The following is an 18,884-nucleotide window of genomic DNA, read 5'->3' on the forward strand; positions in this document are numbered from 1 at the left end:
GTGATAGGGAATGGCAAAGGACACACCAACAAGGGAGATTAATCAGAACTGACTTTGACGAGCACTGTGGCAATTGGACAATTAAAAGAGACATTCGGATGGCAGGGAAGAAGAACAAACTGGGGAGGAGGGTGGAGAGAATGGTGCGGCAATGAAGGAGTGAAAGCCCAGAATCCCTGTCAATGTTCATTGAATCTAATAAAATTTAAGTATAATAATAAAAAAAAAGAAAATAAGTAGATGATAACATTGAGGTGGTGGAACAGATTCAAGGTCATATTTTGCTTTTTGTGAACTTGTTTCAGTCTTCAACTTTAATTTGAACTTGCCCATGAGAAACTGATGGTCTGTTCCACAGTCTGCCATATGAACCACTGAACAGGGCGAATGGTAAAAAAAAGGAAGAAGTGAATAAGTTCAAGCTGTGCAGAAAATACTGGTAACAAATAAGGCCTGAGGAATAGATGGGATACTGATTGACATTTTTCAACTAACAGTGCTCAGTTGACAGGAAATTAAAAGGACAGCTGCCTGGGGGACTGACTGGAAGAGATCTATTATTTGTTCTTATTCCCAAGAAAGGTGCTCTAACTAAATGTGGACATTACCAAACAAAATCATTAATATCAAAGGCAAGCTACAAAATACTGCCCAAGATCATCCAAAAATAACTGGAACAGTGTATCAAAAGGAAACTGACAAAAGTTCAAGATGGATTTATAAGAGGGAGTGGCAACAGGGCTATCACTGCTGATGACGGATGGATCCTGTCTGAATGCTGATAACATAAGAATGTCTATCTATGTTTTATTGACTATGCAAAGGCATTTGACTGTGTGGTTCACAACAAACTATGGCTAGCATTGATTGAGAAGAATCGGAATCAGAGAACACAGAGAGCACAATTAGTGCTCATGAAAAATCTATACCTAAAGCAAAAAGCTATTTTCTGAATGAAACAAGAAAACTGTATGGTTTAAACTTGGGAAGGCTGTACTATTTCTCCATACCTATTCAAGCTGTATGCTAAGCAAATAACTTATGAAGCTGGATATTATAAAGAAAAATGTGCCGTCAGGATTGAAGAAGACTCATCCACAACTTGTGCTATGTAGATGATACAACCTTGCGTGCTGAAATCAATGGGTACGTGATGTGCTTGTTGCTGATAATTAAAGACTACAGACTTCAACATGGATTGCATCTTAATATCAAGAAGACAAAGGTTCTTACCAACATCATGATAGATGGAGAAAGGATTGAAACTGTTAATGATTTCATCTTGCCTAGATCCACAATCAAATAACTTTGGTACCAGCTGTCAGGAGATAAGGAGACATTGCTTTGTGCAAGTCTGATTTAGTGTTTTGGATTTTACCAAAATATTAATATTTTTAAAAAGTATTTTAGAGAGTCAAAACACTAAAGAACAATGATGTCATTTTGAAGATTAAGGTGCTTAATGATTTAAGCCATGGCCTTTTCCATTACTTATTATTTACCTGAGAGCTGGACAATGAATAAAGATGACAGACAAAGAATTGACACTTCTGAGTTGTGGTGCTGGAGAAGAGTACTGAATATTTCATGGATTGTCAAAAGAACAAATGGTTATGTCTTGGAAAAAGTATAGCCAGAGTGTTCTTTGGGGCAAGGATGATAAAGGTTTGTCTTTCCTACTTTGTACATGTTACTAGGAGAGGGAATACTTGGAAAAGGATACAATGATTGGAAGGCTGAAGGGTCAGCAAAAGACAGGAATACCCCCATGGACATGAAATGGCACAGCGACTAAAGTAAGAGGCTCAAGTGTATCAGAGATAGTGAGGACAGCACAGGATAGGATGGGATTCAGGTCTGTCGTTGAGAGGGTTGCTATAAATTGTACTTAACTTGAGCACACCTTACAACAATAACAACCACCACCACCACCACAACCATACAATTCTTTGTCCCAACTCTGAACTAGTTGAAATCTCTCTCAACTGACGCAGGTACTAACTTTTGCTATCCTAAATATACTGGACATCACATCTCCCTATATTTTTCCTGCATTACTCTTGATACTATCTTCATAGCTAGATCTGATTCACAGCAGACCCCTAGTGTGTTTTTGTGGGATGCTCAACAGGGTGGACTGACTGACTGTGACTATAACAATGGGAGCCACTGGTGCATTCCAACCACCAGAAAAGCATCACCTTTGGGTTAATGGTGCAACGCCCTCCAGATTGAGACCCTAGAGGTTAGACACAATTCACTGAACAGTGAAGCAAAGACACACTGTGGCTGTTCAACAGAAAAGGAACCAGGTTTAAATCGACGGGCATTTTTAGACTTGTAAGAAATACAGATTTAATTTCATGAGAAAAAAAAAGTTTCAAGACAGCTTATCTAAATCAATAGCATATGATATGAATCACCTTCTGGCTCAGTATTCCCTTACTCTTTCACATTTTAACTTTTAATATCTCGCGTTACTCCAACCGCAAGTTGCGGGGGAGGTGGGGGCGGCAGCAGAGGGAATTCTCAGAGAACTTCTTCTTCCCAAAGGAGAGAGTCACATCTTATTTGGTTGACCCAAGGAAAACCAATTCTGGAGATAATAAGCAAAAGCTAGGGGTTTGGAAGTAGCACATTCAGTTAAGAGTCACTAATCAATGTGGAAATGAATGAGAGAAAATAAACAAGCAACAACCTTCAAATAAAAAAAATGAACAATGTCGATAATTTCAGTATGCTCACTATAATCTTGCTGTCAAGTAGGAATCAACTCACAGCTGGCCCCCTCCAGCAGGTTTTCAGAGGCCATAAATCACAAGTGAGGAGACTTTTTTCCATGGGGATATCAGATTTGAATGGCCAGAGAATGACCACCCTCTCTGAGTTAACAGTGCCATTGCCTACCTACTATGTCATTAGAGCTCCCTATGACTAGGCAGTTTTGGGCAAATAAAGAGAAAGTTGGGCCAGATTGATTTACTTGACATTTGCTGAACACTGCCCTTGCTTAAAGCATTGAACTTGTTTTCAGGAACGATATGACCATCATGGTCCTGACATACTAACTCGGATGACTGAGGCTGATATCAGGTTTGTATTTCATCCAAGGACCTCACCCTTCACAACTTTCTCCCACAACCGTTTCATCTATTCTCTTTCAATTTATTATTATTGTTGTTGTTGTTGTTGTTGTTAAGTGCCGTGGAGTCGCAGGCAACTCTTAGCAACCCCATGAAGGAGAGTCCTCAACGCTTGGGTGTTTCTCATCCTCTTTCCAGGTTCACAGGGTTTCCAGGGGCAAGCTATTATGGAAGTGGATGCCACTCCTCCTTCCAAGCTATTATTATTATTATTAAGTTTAATGAAAATTTACAGAGATTTTTTATTTCCATTCATTCATTGTTGCAGTTTTGTCCCTGCCCACCCCTACCCTCCAGTCTGTTCTTCTCTTTGAAAAGTAAAAAAATAAATTCTTTCATTGTTATGCAATCCCACCCCCCAAGTCCATTCCACTATGCAACCTTCTTCGGTACTCCTGTCATATCAATAACATCTAATCATATATGCCTTTTAAACAGTTTTCTCTCTCATCTGTTTCAATGCAGCATACATAATTTATCCCATATTTCTCTAGTCTCTCCCCAAACCCAATGTCAGTCCCATTTTTGAACAGTAGCACTATGCTCATTAGTTCTCTTAAGTAATGTGTGTGCACTCATTTTGTTAAGAAGATTACAATATGAGGGAAAGTAGTATACATTACAAGTATTTGCATAATACTCTGCCTAATACAGTTTGGTCTTGGCATGATGACTGAATTTCTGTTTCAGTAGTCAGTATATACTTGCGATAGTCACATAAATAAAGATAATAAAGTATAATCTTTATAGTCAGAAGTATAAGCCTCATTTGAAAGATAATACACACAAAAACATCTGTAGCCAATACTGTATTTGTTCAAATGGTCTTTTAACATTAATATGAGTAGTATCAAAACAATGATAATAGGATGACGCAAATATGTAATGAGGAAAGAGTCGAGGAACATGCCAAGAAACTCTACTAATACACAGATATTTGTATCTACCTATATACTTGGGATTTTTATTTTTTAATTTTTTTTTTACTTTTTTTACTATTTACAAAATTCAAATACAAGTTTGAATAAATTGTTTCCATTTCCTTTAAACCCCCCCCCCCATCAAATTGTACAACCCAGTGATAAATCCCCACTTCCCCCTGCACATCCATATCCCTCTGCTTCCAGCCTCTCCCATACCTACTGGATCCTTATACACATTCTACAATAACAGTTATATACAATATCTATCCTTATGTGACTGAGTTAGTTCACTCAGCATAAGGCTTTCCAGTCCCACTCAAGTTAGGTAAAAATTTACAAAGTTATTGCTCCTGTGTGCTGCATAGTATGCTACATATTTGTATGTAGATTCTGTTCCTATATGTAGGCAGAGATCTATTATCTCTCTATACACATAGAACTTGTACACCAAGAGCAGCTGATGTAAAACACATACCAAGTTTATTTCCAAGTTGGAAATTAATACCTGCTACTTCAGTTTATTAACTTTATAAATTTTGATCTTTATATATTGAGTTTTCTCAAAGTAAATATCCCTATGGCCCCTGAGAAACGAAATAACAGGGAAAAGACTTTGGGAGGAACACAGGACAAGGATTTGAAGAAGATTCTTTACACTGATATACTCTTTCCTCTCAGTCCTAAATCATTTCTGAAGTTTCTATCTGACTCAATCTCTTCTTTTCCAGTCACTACCCAGGAACCATTTCTCGATTGCTGATTATATACTGCTCTATTTTCCAATGAGAGCCTCTTTGCAATGCAAGACAAAAAGGCTTCTTCAGTAAATTCCCACTTTGAGTTTCCCAAGTTAATGCTGGTATTTGAACAAACAATATACTCCACTAAAATAGGTTTTCACTGTTAATAATTATAGGTTCAAGTAGGGAAAAAAACTTTCAGAAAGACAATTCATTATTTGTGCACTCTACATCAATATGAATGTCTGTTACTTTCAATTTACTTTATAAACAATTCTATATGAAATATCTTTTTGCCTGGTAGGCTTTTATGCTTTCTGATGGGTCTAGAATCCTGGTAATATTTACTAAGATAGAGATATAAAATGCCTTCTAAATGTGACTTAGTGTTCTTCGTGATTGCTCATCTAAAAACGGTGACAGGTTTTTACCACTTTGTTAACTTATTAAACCTGCTGCCTGAACATCCCTTTCTCTTAAGCTTTCTGGCTTAGCTTCATAGAAAGACATTATTTTATGTACAATAGCCTATATTAATTCACTTGCAATCACTGATTACATGTTCTCGGTTCACTCAGTGGATAAAGAACTTATAAAAAATTTATACAATTACTGCAAAAAATTAACAAACTATTATCAACCTTCTGAATTAATACATATGCAAGAAGGGTTCTTCAACAGAAGACAAATTCTCTCTTCTGGTAAGACGATGGTTTTTTTTTCTCTCATTTTGAAATAGCTCATTATTTTTAGAAGAGTAAAGAATTTATAGTTTCAGGCACCCAGGATGAATCTTTGGGAACAGTGAAAAGGTCTGAGATAGGAAGCCTTCCCTAATAATAGTATCTCTACATCCAAATAGACTTAGAGACTTCAATTCAAGAAATACTGTCCACAGCTAGAGACTGGCAGCACTGCAAGGCATTTGGAACCACAGAAGACTAGAAGGCTTGAGACTTAAGCCATCCTATCAAGGGATGGACAGGGGGAGAGAGATGTTGAATGGTGTAGGTGTGAGTGGAAGGGGATGCTGATGGAGTAGAGTACAGCATGGGTTAAGACACACATCCCAAGGGTAGGGAAGAGCACTGAATCAATTGGTTGCTTTAAGAGAAAAGTTCAGAAGTCTAATTTTTGCAGGACTGGAAAATCCTTTCAGTCTTGGAAGCAACCCACCATCTACGTATCCATGGTATCTAGTGGAGTTTATGTATTATTAATATAATCCCAAGGAAAAATTATAGCCTGGAGGTCACCTTAATTGTCATGTTGTTGTTGTTATTTGTCAGTGAGTTGGAAGTGACTCATAGCTGACGCTCCATGGAGGTTTCAGAGGCTATAAATCACACAGGAGGAGATTGCTCATTATTTTTTCCTTTGATCAGCTGGTGGATTTGAACCTTGTGCCTTTGGGCTGGCAGAGCAACTCTTTACCAGTTGGACACTCTTCACCAGAGCTCTCTAGCAGTCATTATCAAAGTTAATTCATATTCAATCTTCTGCTACGCATGCAGGAGAAACCTATACTTTAGGAGATGTCTCAGTCAACCCACAGTATGAAAGATCTGTTTCTATTTGCTGTATTTGTATTTGCTGTTTTCTTTTCTCCTAGTTTCCTGAGAAGAAGCTGGGGTTTCTTTGGGGTTTTTTGTTGATATTTTTAAAAATCCCAACTTCAGGAGTATAAGGAGAATCAGAATGAGGGAAAAGCCAGTGGTAAAAAGCCAATGCACAATAGGATCCACAGTTCTGTCTCCTGATCCACACAAGCACCCGGGCAATGTCAAAGAAGCAGGTACAGGGAAGTTTATGATGCAGGAGTTTTGCCTGATGTTTCTATGGCTGAGTAAATGTAATCCTTTAGCCACATTTTGAGAAAAGAGAGTACCTTGCATTGCAGAGAGAACCAAGATACAGAGGCGAAGAGGGACCTGAAGCCCCAGCCTGTGGTTTTCCACTGACAGCTAAGCCCCATCTAGTTGCTCAGCAAACTGTTCAGGGCAGGAAGTGCATGCTCGGAGCACCAGGCAGTTTAAAGAGCCAAAATGCTGCTTATTGGTGGATTTCTTTCCTCTCCTATGACTATTTCATGGAAACTAAAAAGAAGTATCTTCTACACTGGTCTATTCAACTTGGGAACAAAAAGAATGACTCTTAATATACCAAGGTTCAAGGGTTGTTAAGAAGTCATGATGTGAGTAGAAATAACAAGAGGTGAAGGCTGGGAAGCTATGTGAGGAGCTTTTATAAAGACTAGGATTAACTTTAGATTGTAAAAGAACAATTTAGTCTGTTAACCACTTACATAACCACTGTTGCTTAAGCTCCTTTATGTAAATCTTTACTTTTAACTATTTTTCACTCATACTGAAGACCCACTCTTTACACATATGAGTTCAGCATCAATATCAGATCCATTCATTCTTACAGTGACTTTTTTCCCCAAATTTTAAGCTTTACCTAAAGGCAAACACTGGTCTGAAGAGTAAACCCACAGCCTTGAAAGGATTTTTCTTTTTCACTTCATTCTATTTTTACCATCTGTTTGGACCTCATACTTGAACTGAAGGCCTCATATATTAATATGCTGTTAAACTATAAATGGTCATTTGAAGAATTTCTTCTTTCCCTACCTATCAAAATTTTGGCACAATCAATCTAAAAAAACAACAAAAACAAAAACAAAACACTAAACTAAAACAATAAAACACGTTCCTAATACAAAAAGAAAAAAAAACCCCAGATATAACTTTTAGTGTATACATTTACTGTCTGAGGAAAAATTTTTACTTTTTTAGAGCTACTGTTTAGAGCTACTAATGGGAAGAACCACTGACTCTCTCATATCTGTAGAATCAGAACTGACTCACAGCTGACCCTCCAGCAGGTTTTCAGAGGCTGTAAATCACACAGTAAGAGACTGCCCATCTTTCTCCAGTGGAATAGTTGGTGGATTCAAACCAGCTGCCTGTGACTGGCATCATAATTCCCTATCCTCTTGGCTACTGGAGCTCCCGCTGAAAAGAATAGCACTACTATAAAATCTTAAAGAAATGAATGTCATCTAGGTTTCTGTGGAGACAGCTATATTGTAATCGTACTATGGTGTCCCATTTGAGCGTTAGATTATAACCTATTTTGAGAGCTCTGGGGGAAATTACAGGATAGAGGAATACTGTCTTGATATTTTTTTCTCTTTTAATATTTTATAGACAGGAAAATAGTCCAAAGCAACAATCAAGAGTGTAAGAAGGAAAACAACATATACTTAAAGTTCTATTTAAGGTCACCAAATAAAAACACATATATACCTGATTAAAATGTCTGCTTTCAGGTACTCTGGCAGAAAGTTATGGTCAGAATTTAGTAAAAGCTACTTCTTTGCTGAACCCAAACATTTTAACAACTTAGAAGATATATAATGTTGAAATAACTCAATCTTTAACCTCTTCTTGATCAAAGAAATCCAAACACGTAGTAGGTTCAACTATTTCTCAATGTCAAAGCTTGGTGAGAAGGTCATCTGGAGAGCCTGGTGCCAGATTGAGAGCCTCTACTTTTCTGGATAACTCAGTGCAATGTGCAGCATGACCATCAGTTTACTGTATCCATATTACATGAGGGCCTAACTCCTTCTCAGAGGAGACTCTCTAAATGTTGGGCAGTCACTTCTGGAATGAAAACACACCATTTCCTACTTTAATGCTGGAGCCTCTTCATCATTCTTCCCAGCATTTCCCCTGCCCTTACACGAGGGTGAAGCTAGATGGACTGGCTTTTCTGTCTGTACCTAGGAGGTGGGATGAAGCTACACTCTAAAAACACTTAAGCTATCATTCCAGTTCCTTTTTGTTGTTCCTCTGGCAAAGGGGGCCTCAGAGTACGCCTGCACACACACCATCTTAACAAGAATTCTGGGACTACACATATTTTAGATTCCACAATTTTTTTCAGATACAGTGCTCCAAAACATGTATCACACAAAATCTCCAGCAAGATTTATATACTGGTCCAGTATATTGCAATTACATTCATGAATATTTCTGTAGTAAATGTATTCTTCTTCATAATAAATGGAAAGTAAATAAAATCTATAAACAGCCTCAAATCTGTTCAATTTGTCATCAATAAACTTTGATGTCAGTATTTTTTTTTAATGCTTTTCAGATTTTAAGGCATTTTGTATCTTGCAATTGAGGCTAAGAGATTGTAGACTTTTATTAAAGTTGTTCAACGAGTTAAAATAAATGGATCTATTTGTGCTCAGAGAAGAAAGGGAGAGAGAAGACCTACCACACCTTACACAAATGGGCTTTTCACACTGGTATTTTAGACATGGAGTTGGACTATTGTGAGCAGGATTTGAGATTCATGGGTTGTACCTGGTCCTGGCTCCTGTCATATGATCTTGACATATTCTTTCCCTAAGAGCACTCTGGGAGCTACTGTCATGGAACCAGAGCGGCTCGTTGCTCTGCAGGGAAGGGGGCTGCCGTGTACAGACGTAGCCTCCCCAAGACTCCCCGGAACATTCCCAGACCAGACCCAAACCGCAGCTAGACAGCAGCACTGGAGCCAACTGGCACACCTCTACTATGACTCCATAATAAAGTAACTGCAGAGCTGGATTTTTAAAAAGAATATAAAACCCCAAAATTTACCTTCTTCCTTAACTCTAGGAAAAGAGGGCTTTGTTTTGTGTGGTGTGTGTGGTGTTTTTTGTGGTTTGGGGTTTTTTTTTTTGTAAAGCCCTTATCTATAACATTTTAGAGGGTTAGGAAGACTGTATGCTGGGCTATGATGCTAGGGAGGGGGGCTGCCACCAGTGAAGAAGATATAGAGATGAAGGCTTACTTGGCTTCCAGGGCCAAGGCGATGATGCCCGCAGCCATGGGGGCTGAGGCCGACGTCCCGGTGTGGTTGTCTGTGCAGCGCTGCCTCAGATCCGTGGTGATCTAGAAGACCAAAGAAATGAACACATGTGGGTCTCTGCTGTCAACGTGAGTCACATGCAACTCTTATTAGTGAAGAAATTCAGTTAGAACTGGTGCTGAAATATGTTGTCTCAAAGTCTTTATTTCTGTGCTCCTGTGCTCACCCGGCTGACACAGAATCCACCTGTGTAAATAAACTCTGAAAAGGGAAGGGTTTAGAAATGGGAGTCTATGACTGAAATAATCAGAGCTAAGACGAGGATGAGGAAGGTAAGGCATGGACAGAACACAAGAAAAGGGCTGTGCAAGGGCCTCCTCAGATTTTGCACCCCAGGCACCTCCTCTCTTGACTCATCCAAGTCCTGGAACTGGTTAGACTAAAGTTCTTTCATTACCCCAGACTTTCCTCACTATCAAACATGCTGAACCAATAACTACACTGAGTTAGGCAACAGTAATATACGGATAAAAAGAACTACACAGTCCCTGTCCTTCCAGAAATGCTACCTTGGGAAAGCTCAGGTTTTAAAGTAAAATGTATGCTTTGCAATAAAAGAAATCTTTGATTATAGAACTATTTCTAGACTCCACAGATCTGTTGCATGGATGAATAAAGATTTCCTCACAGACTTAACAAAGATATTAAAAATAAGTTTGAAGCTGGTGTGATTTACAGGAAATTATAGCATGAAGTACATATTATAGAAAATTACTACCTCCCTCCTTCCTTTTTTATAAAAATGTAAGAACAAGATAATTTTTCATTCTCCTTGGCTTGAACTCAGTTTGGTTCAGTTGTGTTTGGCTGAATAATATTATCATCTAGCATACATCTCCACTTTTTGTCATTATCAGCCCAATAAGAGGAAAGAAGTAAATTTAATTTTTCCCTAACAAGGGAAATTAAATATCATGGAACAAGATTTTGTAAGCCATTGTAAGATTTTCCCCTAACTTTTTAAATCTTGCAAAAACCAATTTTCCCCCTTGGGGGTGATATTGCCCCAGCTAAGAAAGTGTGATGATAACTGACTTGGTAAATGAGTTACTGGTCTCATCCTAGCTCTTAGAAGACATTAGTAAAGGTTTCTGGGGAGTTAGACAAGTATATTATCTGTATTTTGCAGGAAAAAAAGCTGAGAGGAAAAGTCAGCAGAAAGGTTAAACAGACAGGGAGTTGAAAATAAAGCTTGTTTTTCTAAGAAGCAGCCTTCCAGCGGAGTGTGAATATTAGTCTCATGTAGTTTGGAAAGAAACTTGATCTCTACAGGAAGATGAGCTACATAACTCCCGGGAGAGGTGCCTCTCTGAATTTCCTTCAGTGCCACAAGATGAGGTTCTAGCCGGTTTAGGTTCACATGAGGCCACTGGTTCTCAGTGTCTTCCCCCCTCTTTCCCCTTTTCCTTGATCAGACCTTTGAAGAGGTCCTTAAAATAGAGGTCTTAATTATGTGTATGGAATAAAACTCTCAGCAGCATCATTTTCTGATGTGGTACAATTCAAGATGAGTAATATTTGGAATGTGGAATGTATAAAATATGAATCTAGAAATATTCATAGTTATGCAAAATTATATGGGATGCATAAAGATCAATAAGCTTGGAGATTAGCTGGCTGAAATGGATTGGTATTGGCCATTTTCAGTCACACAAGCCTACAGTCTGTTAGGCCACAAATGACAAAGTGAGGGGCAATGATGTAGTGTTCATCACCAAAAAGCACATCTTAAGACTTGTTCTGAAGAACTATGCTTTCAGGGTTAGAATAATATCCATATACTTACAGGGAAGCCGCTTAATGTGACAACTATTCAAATTTATGCATTAATCACCGATGAAAAAAATGGGGAAACTAAAGATTTTAACCAAGTTCTGCAGAATGAAAATCACAAAACATGCATCCAACACGCATTGATAATAACTGTTAACTGGAATGTGAAAGCTGAAAAAAAAGACAAAGGATCAGCAGTTGGAAAATACGGTCTTTGTGATAGAAACAATGTCAGAGATTGCATGACAGACTTTTGTCTGACCCATAACTTACTGCAAATAATTCAACAACATGAATGGACACATGAGACTACACAGTAATCAAACTGACTTAATATTGTTGTTGTGCACTATTGAGTAAGAAATGAACCACAGCTGATCCTCCAGCATGTATTCAGAGGCAGTAAATTGTATGGGATGAGACTTCCCATCCTTCTTCCACAGAGCAGCTGGTGGATTTGAGCTCAGTGCCTTCAGGATAGCAGTGTAGCTTCTAACCACTAGGTCACCAGAGCTCCCTAACTGAAGTGATTACATCTCTGGAAAGAGATGACAGAGAAGCTCAGTGTCATCAGTCAGAATAAGGCCAGGGGCCAACTGCAGAACAGATCATATACTGATCATATTCAAGTCCATCTTGAAAGAAAATTAAACAAGTCCATGACAGCAAAGGATGACTTTCACTATATTCCACATGAACTCAGAAAACATGTCAAGAGTAGATTCTGACCATGATTACCAAATACCACATGAGTTGGGGAATGACACTGAAGAAAGCCAAGTTCATTTTGGGGGGTGGAGGAGGATCCATTAAAAAATTTAAACAGAAACTATTTAAAAATAAGAAAGAAAAGATAAAAATGAGTATTAGAAGATACTGACTCTTGTTCTTGAATGTAGAACAGCTACAGCTAATATAATAAATGACATAAAAAGACCTGAACAGAAAAATTCAAAGAGCCATTTAAGAAGCAATGGTAAAGTATTATAATTAAAAGTGTAAACCCATAGCATAATAAAATTAAAAGAGAAGAATATGTTTGGTATTTCTCAAGTTGACAGAATTGAAAAAGAAATTTCTGGCATCACGGTTCAATACTGAAGGATTCTATGGGCAAAGCAAATATCAGAAAGATGTTTACTTGTCTTTTATTGACTATGCAAAGGCATTTGACTATGTGGATAATAATAAACTAGAGACAACACTGGCAAGACTATGGATCCTAGAACTGTTTTCATGAGAAATCTGTACATAAACCATGCAGCAGCTGTTTCAACAGAAAAAAAGAACAATTAACGGTTGAAAATTCCACACTCTGTTGGGTCACCTTCCTTTGGAATGGGAACAAATATCGATCTCTTCCAGTCAGTTGGCCAGGTGGTTGTCCTCCAATTTTCTGACACAACTTGGTGCGCACATTCAGGGCAGCGTATGTTTGTTGAAATATGTCATTTGGTATTCTGTCAATTCCTGGGACCTTGTTTTTTTGCCAATTCCTTCAGAGCAGCTTGAACTTCCTCCATCATCACCACAGGCTCTTGGTCATGGCACTAGGAATATTACAGCTAATGTTAGATGGATCTTGGCTGAAAGAAGAAAGTTCCAGAGGAATATCTACCTGTTTTTTCATTGATTATTCAAAGGCATTTGATTGTGTGGATCATAACAAACTGTGGCTGACTCTAAGAACAGGAATCTCAGAACACTTGATTGTGCTTATGTGAAACCTATACTTGGGCAGATCATCCAGGAGGCTGGGCTTTATGAGGAGGAGCGTGGCATCAGGATTGGAGGAAGACTCATCAATAACCTGTGTTATGTAGATGACAAAACCCTGCTTGATGAAACTGAGGAGGAACTGAAGTGTTTGCTGCAGAATGTCAAGGGCTTCAGCCTTGGATATGGACATCAACATCAAGAAAACAAAGATGATCATCACTAGGCCTAATGGCAGCATCATGAGAGAAGGTGAAGAGATTCAGATTGTTAATGCCTTTAGTTTCCTTGGCTCCACAATCAATTTTTGGTACCAGCAACCAGGAAATCAAAAGATGAACTGCACTGGGAAAGTGTGCTGATAAGAACATCTCCAGAGTACTGAAAAGCAAGAATGCCAGGCTGGAGACTAAGATGCACCTGACCCAGGCCATTGTCTTCGCAATTACATCCTATGCATCAGAAAGCTGGACAAATGATGAGAGATGATAGAAAAGAGAACTGAATGTGTTTGAGCTGTGGTGCTGGAAAAGAGTACTGAAGCATGGACTGCTGAGAGAATAAACAGATTCATCCTAGAGGGATTGAAACCAAGCTGCTCCTTGGAGGCAAGGATTCTGAAGCTCTGTCTGACATACTTTGGGCATGTTGCAAGGAGGGATCAGTCCTTAGATACGGACATTATGTTTGCATGGTTGGAGGGACAGCACAAGAAACAAAGACCCTTGATGAGACGGATTGATTCAGTGATGGGGGTAAAAAGGGTAGGTGTGCCAGCAACAATAAGGTTGGCTCAGGATAGAAGAAGGTTCAGAGATGAGTCACAGGCAACTTAGCAGCACAAAAACACAATGGTTTAAAATCAGGAAACACATGCCTCAGGGTTGTATCTGTTTCCATTCCTACTCAATCTGTATGCTGAGCTGGACTATATGAAGAAGAATGTCAGAATTGGAGAAAGATTCATCAATAATCTGCATCATGCAGATAATACAATCTGGATCGCAGATAGTGAAAAAGACAGGAGACGATGAAAGACTACAGCTTTCTATATGAATGATATCGCTATATCTAGAAAATAAAAACCCTTACCTCTAGACCAACAGACAACATCAAGACAGATAAAGACTGAAGTTGATAACTACTTCAATTTCCTTGGATCTACAATCATTATTCAGTGGAGCAGACGTCAAAAATTCAAAAGACATGGTGCACTGGGAAAATGTGTAGTCAAAGATCTCTTCAGATTGATAAAGAGCAATGATGTCAGTTTAAAGATCAAGTGGTGCTTAATCCCAGCCACAGCATTTTCAATTGCTTCCTATAACTAGAAAACTGGAAAATGAATATGGAAGAACAAAGAATGATGTCTTTGCATTGTGGTGTCAGAGAAAAGCACTTACTCTCCCATGGACTTCCAAAAGGACAAGCAAATCTGTGTTGGAGGACGTGCACATAGGGGCTCCTGAGAGGCAAGGTCAATGGATTCAGCCTCACCTATATTGGTCTTGCCATCCAGGGGAACCAGTTTTTGGAATCTCACATCCTATTGGGGTCAGTGAAAGAGAGGGTGGCCTTCAGAAAGATAATGGAATGACACAGTGACTTTAACCGGGAACTCAAGCCTGCCAGAGATCATGAGACTGGAGCAGGACAGAGTTCCCATGTTGCTCATGGGGTCATGAGGAGCTGTGGTAACCAGCAACCTGCTCAAAAGAATAATTTACTTAGCACCTGGGCTGGCTGTGTGGTAAGGAATTGCACTGCTAACCCAAAGACATGCATCTTGAATCCACCAGCTGATCATGATGCATTTTACAGCCCCTGAAAACCCACTGGAAGGTCAGATATGAGTCTGTTTTGACGTGACAGCAGATAACAACAACCAACAACGGGAAGAATTTCCTTTTTTTTTTTTTAAATGGAAGCAATACAATATTCATAATACCAAGAGGAAATCATCAGCATTCAACCACCTCAGGAAGCAGTGTATCATCAGTATTGATGGTACTGAAAGATCTTTATGGTGCATTAAAGGTAGAGATGGAAACACTAACCCAGAAACTCATGGATTACTAACTGAGATGTTAGAACAAATGGATGCAATACTGGAACCGTTCACTCAGTACAGCCAAGCAATCTGGAAGACAGCTACCTGGCCAGTCAACTGAAGAATTCCATCTCCATCCTAACATAATGCAGAGTTATTAAACAATATCAATATTATAATCTATTAAAGTTTTCTTCTTATAGTTATGTGCCATCAAGTCCCTTGGACTCACAGTTACCCCATGTACGAGAGCCCTGCTCTATCCTGAGCCAACTTTACTGTTTCTGACACACCTACCCTTATGACCCCAGTCAGTGAGTCAATCCAACTCATCGAGGGTCTTCCTCTCTTATGCTGTCCCTCCACCCTTCCAAGCAAGATGTCCCTCTCCAAGGACTGGTTTTTCCTTGCAACATGCCCAAAGTATGTCAGACAAAGCCTTAAAATTCTTGCTTCCAACGAGTATCCTGGTTTCACCCTCTCTAGTACGAACCTGTTTGCTCTCTTGGCAGACCATAGTATATTCAACACTTTTCTCCAGCACCACAATTCAAAGGCAATTGTTTTCAACAAGAAACTGCCAGAAACTCAAGCTGAATTTAGAAGAGGGCATTAAACGAGGGATATAGCTGGTCTTAGATGGAACTTGGTTGAAGGACAGAACACCAGATGATGTTTACTTGTAGTTTAATGATTATACAAAAGCATTTGAGTGTGTGCATAATCACAAATTGTAGATGGAATTGAGAAGAATGAGAATTTCAGAATATTTAATTGTGCTCATGTGGAACCTGCACATAGACCAACAGGTAGCTGTTTTAACAAAATAAAACGATACGGCAAGGTTTCAAATCAGAAAAGGTTTTTTTCAGGGTTTTATCATTTTTGCCATATTTCTTTATTGTGTATGCTAAGCAAATAATCAGAGGTGAACCATATGAAGAGATTGAGTGATAAGGCTTGGACACAGACTCATCGGCAAACTGATAGATGATACAGCTTCGCTTGCAGAAAATGAAGAAGACTTTAAGCACTTATTGAAGATATAAAAGACAATAGCCTTCTGTATGGCTCATCAAAATCAATCTCAGGAACACACACTCTTCACAACTGAACCAATAAGCAACCTCATGATAGGTGAGAAAATACTGAAATTGTCAAGGATTATATTTCACCTAAAATCTCCATGAACACTCATAGAAGCAACAGTCAAGAAATCAAACAATATAGGGCACTGTGAAAATCTCATGCGAAAGGCCTCTTTAAAATACCTAAAAACAAAGGTGTCTGTTTAAGGACTATGGGTGCATCTGACCCAAATCATGGTATTTTCATTTGCTTCATTCATATGCATGGGAAATTTGGACAATGAATAAGGAGGGCCAAAGAAGAAGTGAATTTGAATTCTAGCCTTGGCAAAGAAAATTCAGTGAAGTACGAGCTGCCAGAATAAAAAAACCAAACCAAAAAACCAAATAAAAAAACCAAAGTCTTGAGAGAACTATAATCTGAATATTCCTTATAAGTAAAAGGGTAAGACTTTTTCTCATGTTTTTAGGCCGCATTATCAATATCATTAGTCTCTCAAGAATGACATCATGATTGACAGCAAAAAAGACGAAGATCTTTCACTGGGCTATAGTGATAGAGCTGCTACACCCATGGGTTCAAATACAACAATTCTGAGAAAGGCACAGGTCTGGGAGGTGTGTTGTCTGCTCCGTTGTACACAGGGTCACTAAGAGTTGAATGGACTCGATGGCACCTAACAACAGCAGGTCATAAAGTAACCACATTGTCTGTAATGAACAACTCATTTAAAAGCTGAGGATTCAAATTTACGTAGCAGCTTTGCAAAATGAAAGTCTGGTGATTATAATGACGGAAATACTAATTAGCAGTTCTACACAGTAACACACGGTGTTTTTAAGATCTGAAATTGTCTCAGTGGCAACAAGTTTTAACATTACCAGATGAGGGCAAAGGTAGTTCCGTAGTAGAATTATTGTCTTTCGTGCAGGAGACCTGCTTCTGATTATGTGTCAATACACTTCATGAACATTTACCACCCATCAGTTAGTACAGGCTTGGGGGTTGCTATGACGCTGAACAGGTCAGTGGAGCTTCTAAGCTAAGGCAAAGCAGAAGAAAGGACTGGTGATCTATGACTGAAATTCAGCCAATAAAACAAAGTGGACCACAATAGTCAGAGCTACATTTGACCATGGGGGTGGCGCATTACTAAACAGTTTTGGCTCAGATTTTCATAGTGTCACCATGAATTAGAAGACAACTCAAGGGCAGTTGCTAACAGTATGACAACCAGATTATGCATGCCAAATAGGCATAGGTTCTTTTTCTCATTGCCTTCAAGTGGGAACAGACTCTTAGCTGCCCCTCCATTGGGTTTCCAAGGCTGTAAATGGCAGGAGAGGAGAGTGTCCATTTTTCTTCCAAGGAGGTGCTGGTGGGTATGAACTGCCAGGGGGATGTGTCTTAGGGTTAGGAGCATAACCCTCTATGGACTAAAGCCACCAAAGCTCTCAAGTACAGGAAGTGCAGCAAACGTGGAAGACAGAGCAAAACCAGACAGAACCGGAGATGTTATGTGGAGGGCTGAGATGTGGGAAGAGTGGACAGCTATACGACGTTTCTGTTTGGAGGTTTTCACGAAATCACTGAAGGGTGTAGAAAACTCACGAGGGAACATACCTGACAAGCAAGCAGGAACACTGCTTTGCTAGTCATGTAGCTAATTTTTCGTAACGGCTGCTCTAGAAAGAAAGGCTTACCCAGAACCTCTCTGGAATTTCAAGGGCTGCTTTTGAAAAAAAGGCATTATGTCTTATTTGAAATTAAGGATTAATTTGCCACTTTATTTTCCAAAGCACTAATGCCCAAGGGAATTTGGGAGCACACGAGAAGTACCTCATTTCTAGGTGGGCAAATAGTCAGTGGTTCAGAGATGGCCTTGCTTCGTTCCTCCTTTATCTCACTCCATGGCCATAGGTTTCTGTTCAAATTTTCTCTTTTTCAATGACTTGTGCCTGGATTCAAGAGTCCTCATGATGTTTTCCCACTTGGCTCTCTTTACTTATTCTTCAGCTGCACCAAACACTTTTCAATGCACAGACATAAATCCAGAATAAACGCACCAAGTGTGTGTAGAATTTTTCAATATCATTAAATAAATAATCCTCTGGCCAATGTCAATGGCGAGCAATCAAAATGTCAAGATGCTGGATTTGCAATAAGGTGTATGTTCTATCCACATATAGTTACCAGGTCTATACACATAATCAACACAACTAAACTCATGGCCATGAAGAACCACCTTATAGCAGATCCATCAGCTGGTTTTCAGAGGCTATAAATCACATGGAGGAAAATGATCAATTTTATCCCACAAAGCTGCTGGTGGATTCAAACTTGCTACCTTTGAGTGGCTAGTGCAACTCTATCCATTAGAGGCCACCAGAGTTCCCCTATAAAACATATGAAGAAGTAAAAAGGCCCTCAATACTGTGATATATTGATGCCAGTGAAGTACTAAATATCATTGATCGACTCAAGCTTGTGGAATTACAAATGATGAGTGCAGTTTATA

General features: G+C 39.0%; 1 protein-coding gene across 1 annotated transcript in view; it reads right to left on the reverse strand.

Moving 5' to 3' along the window:
* The window catches only part of PCSK5 (proprotein convertase subtilisin/kexin type 5), a 413,061-nt gene that overhangs the window by 127,025 nt on the left and 267,152 nt on the right, over window positions 1-18,884 (reverse strand). Inside the window, exon 9 of the mRNA XM_006891991.1 lies at window positions 9,661-9,761. Within this exon, the coding sequence (XP_006892053.1) occupies window positions 9,661-9,761 (101 nt within the window). The remainder of the gene's footprint in view (window positions 1-9,660; window positions 9,762-18,884) is intronic.

The sequence above is a fragment of the Elephantulus edwardii genome, unplaced genomic scaffold (assembly GCF_000299155.1).
Source record: "Elephantulus edwardii isolate Elephantulus edwardi_28Jun2011 unplaced genomic scaffold, EleEdw1.0 scaffold00108, whole genome shotgun sequence".
Classification (NCBI taxonomy): domain Eukaryota; kingdom Metazoa; phylum Chordata; class Mammalia; order Macroscelidea; family Macroscelididae; genus Elephantulus; species Elephantulus edwardii.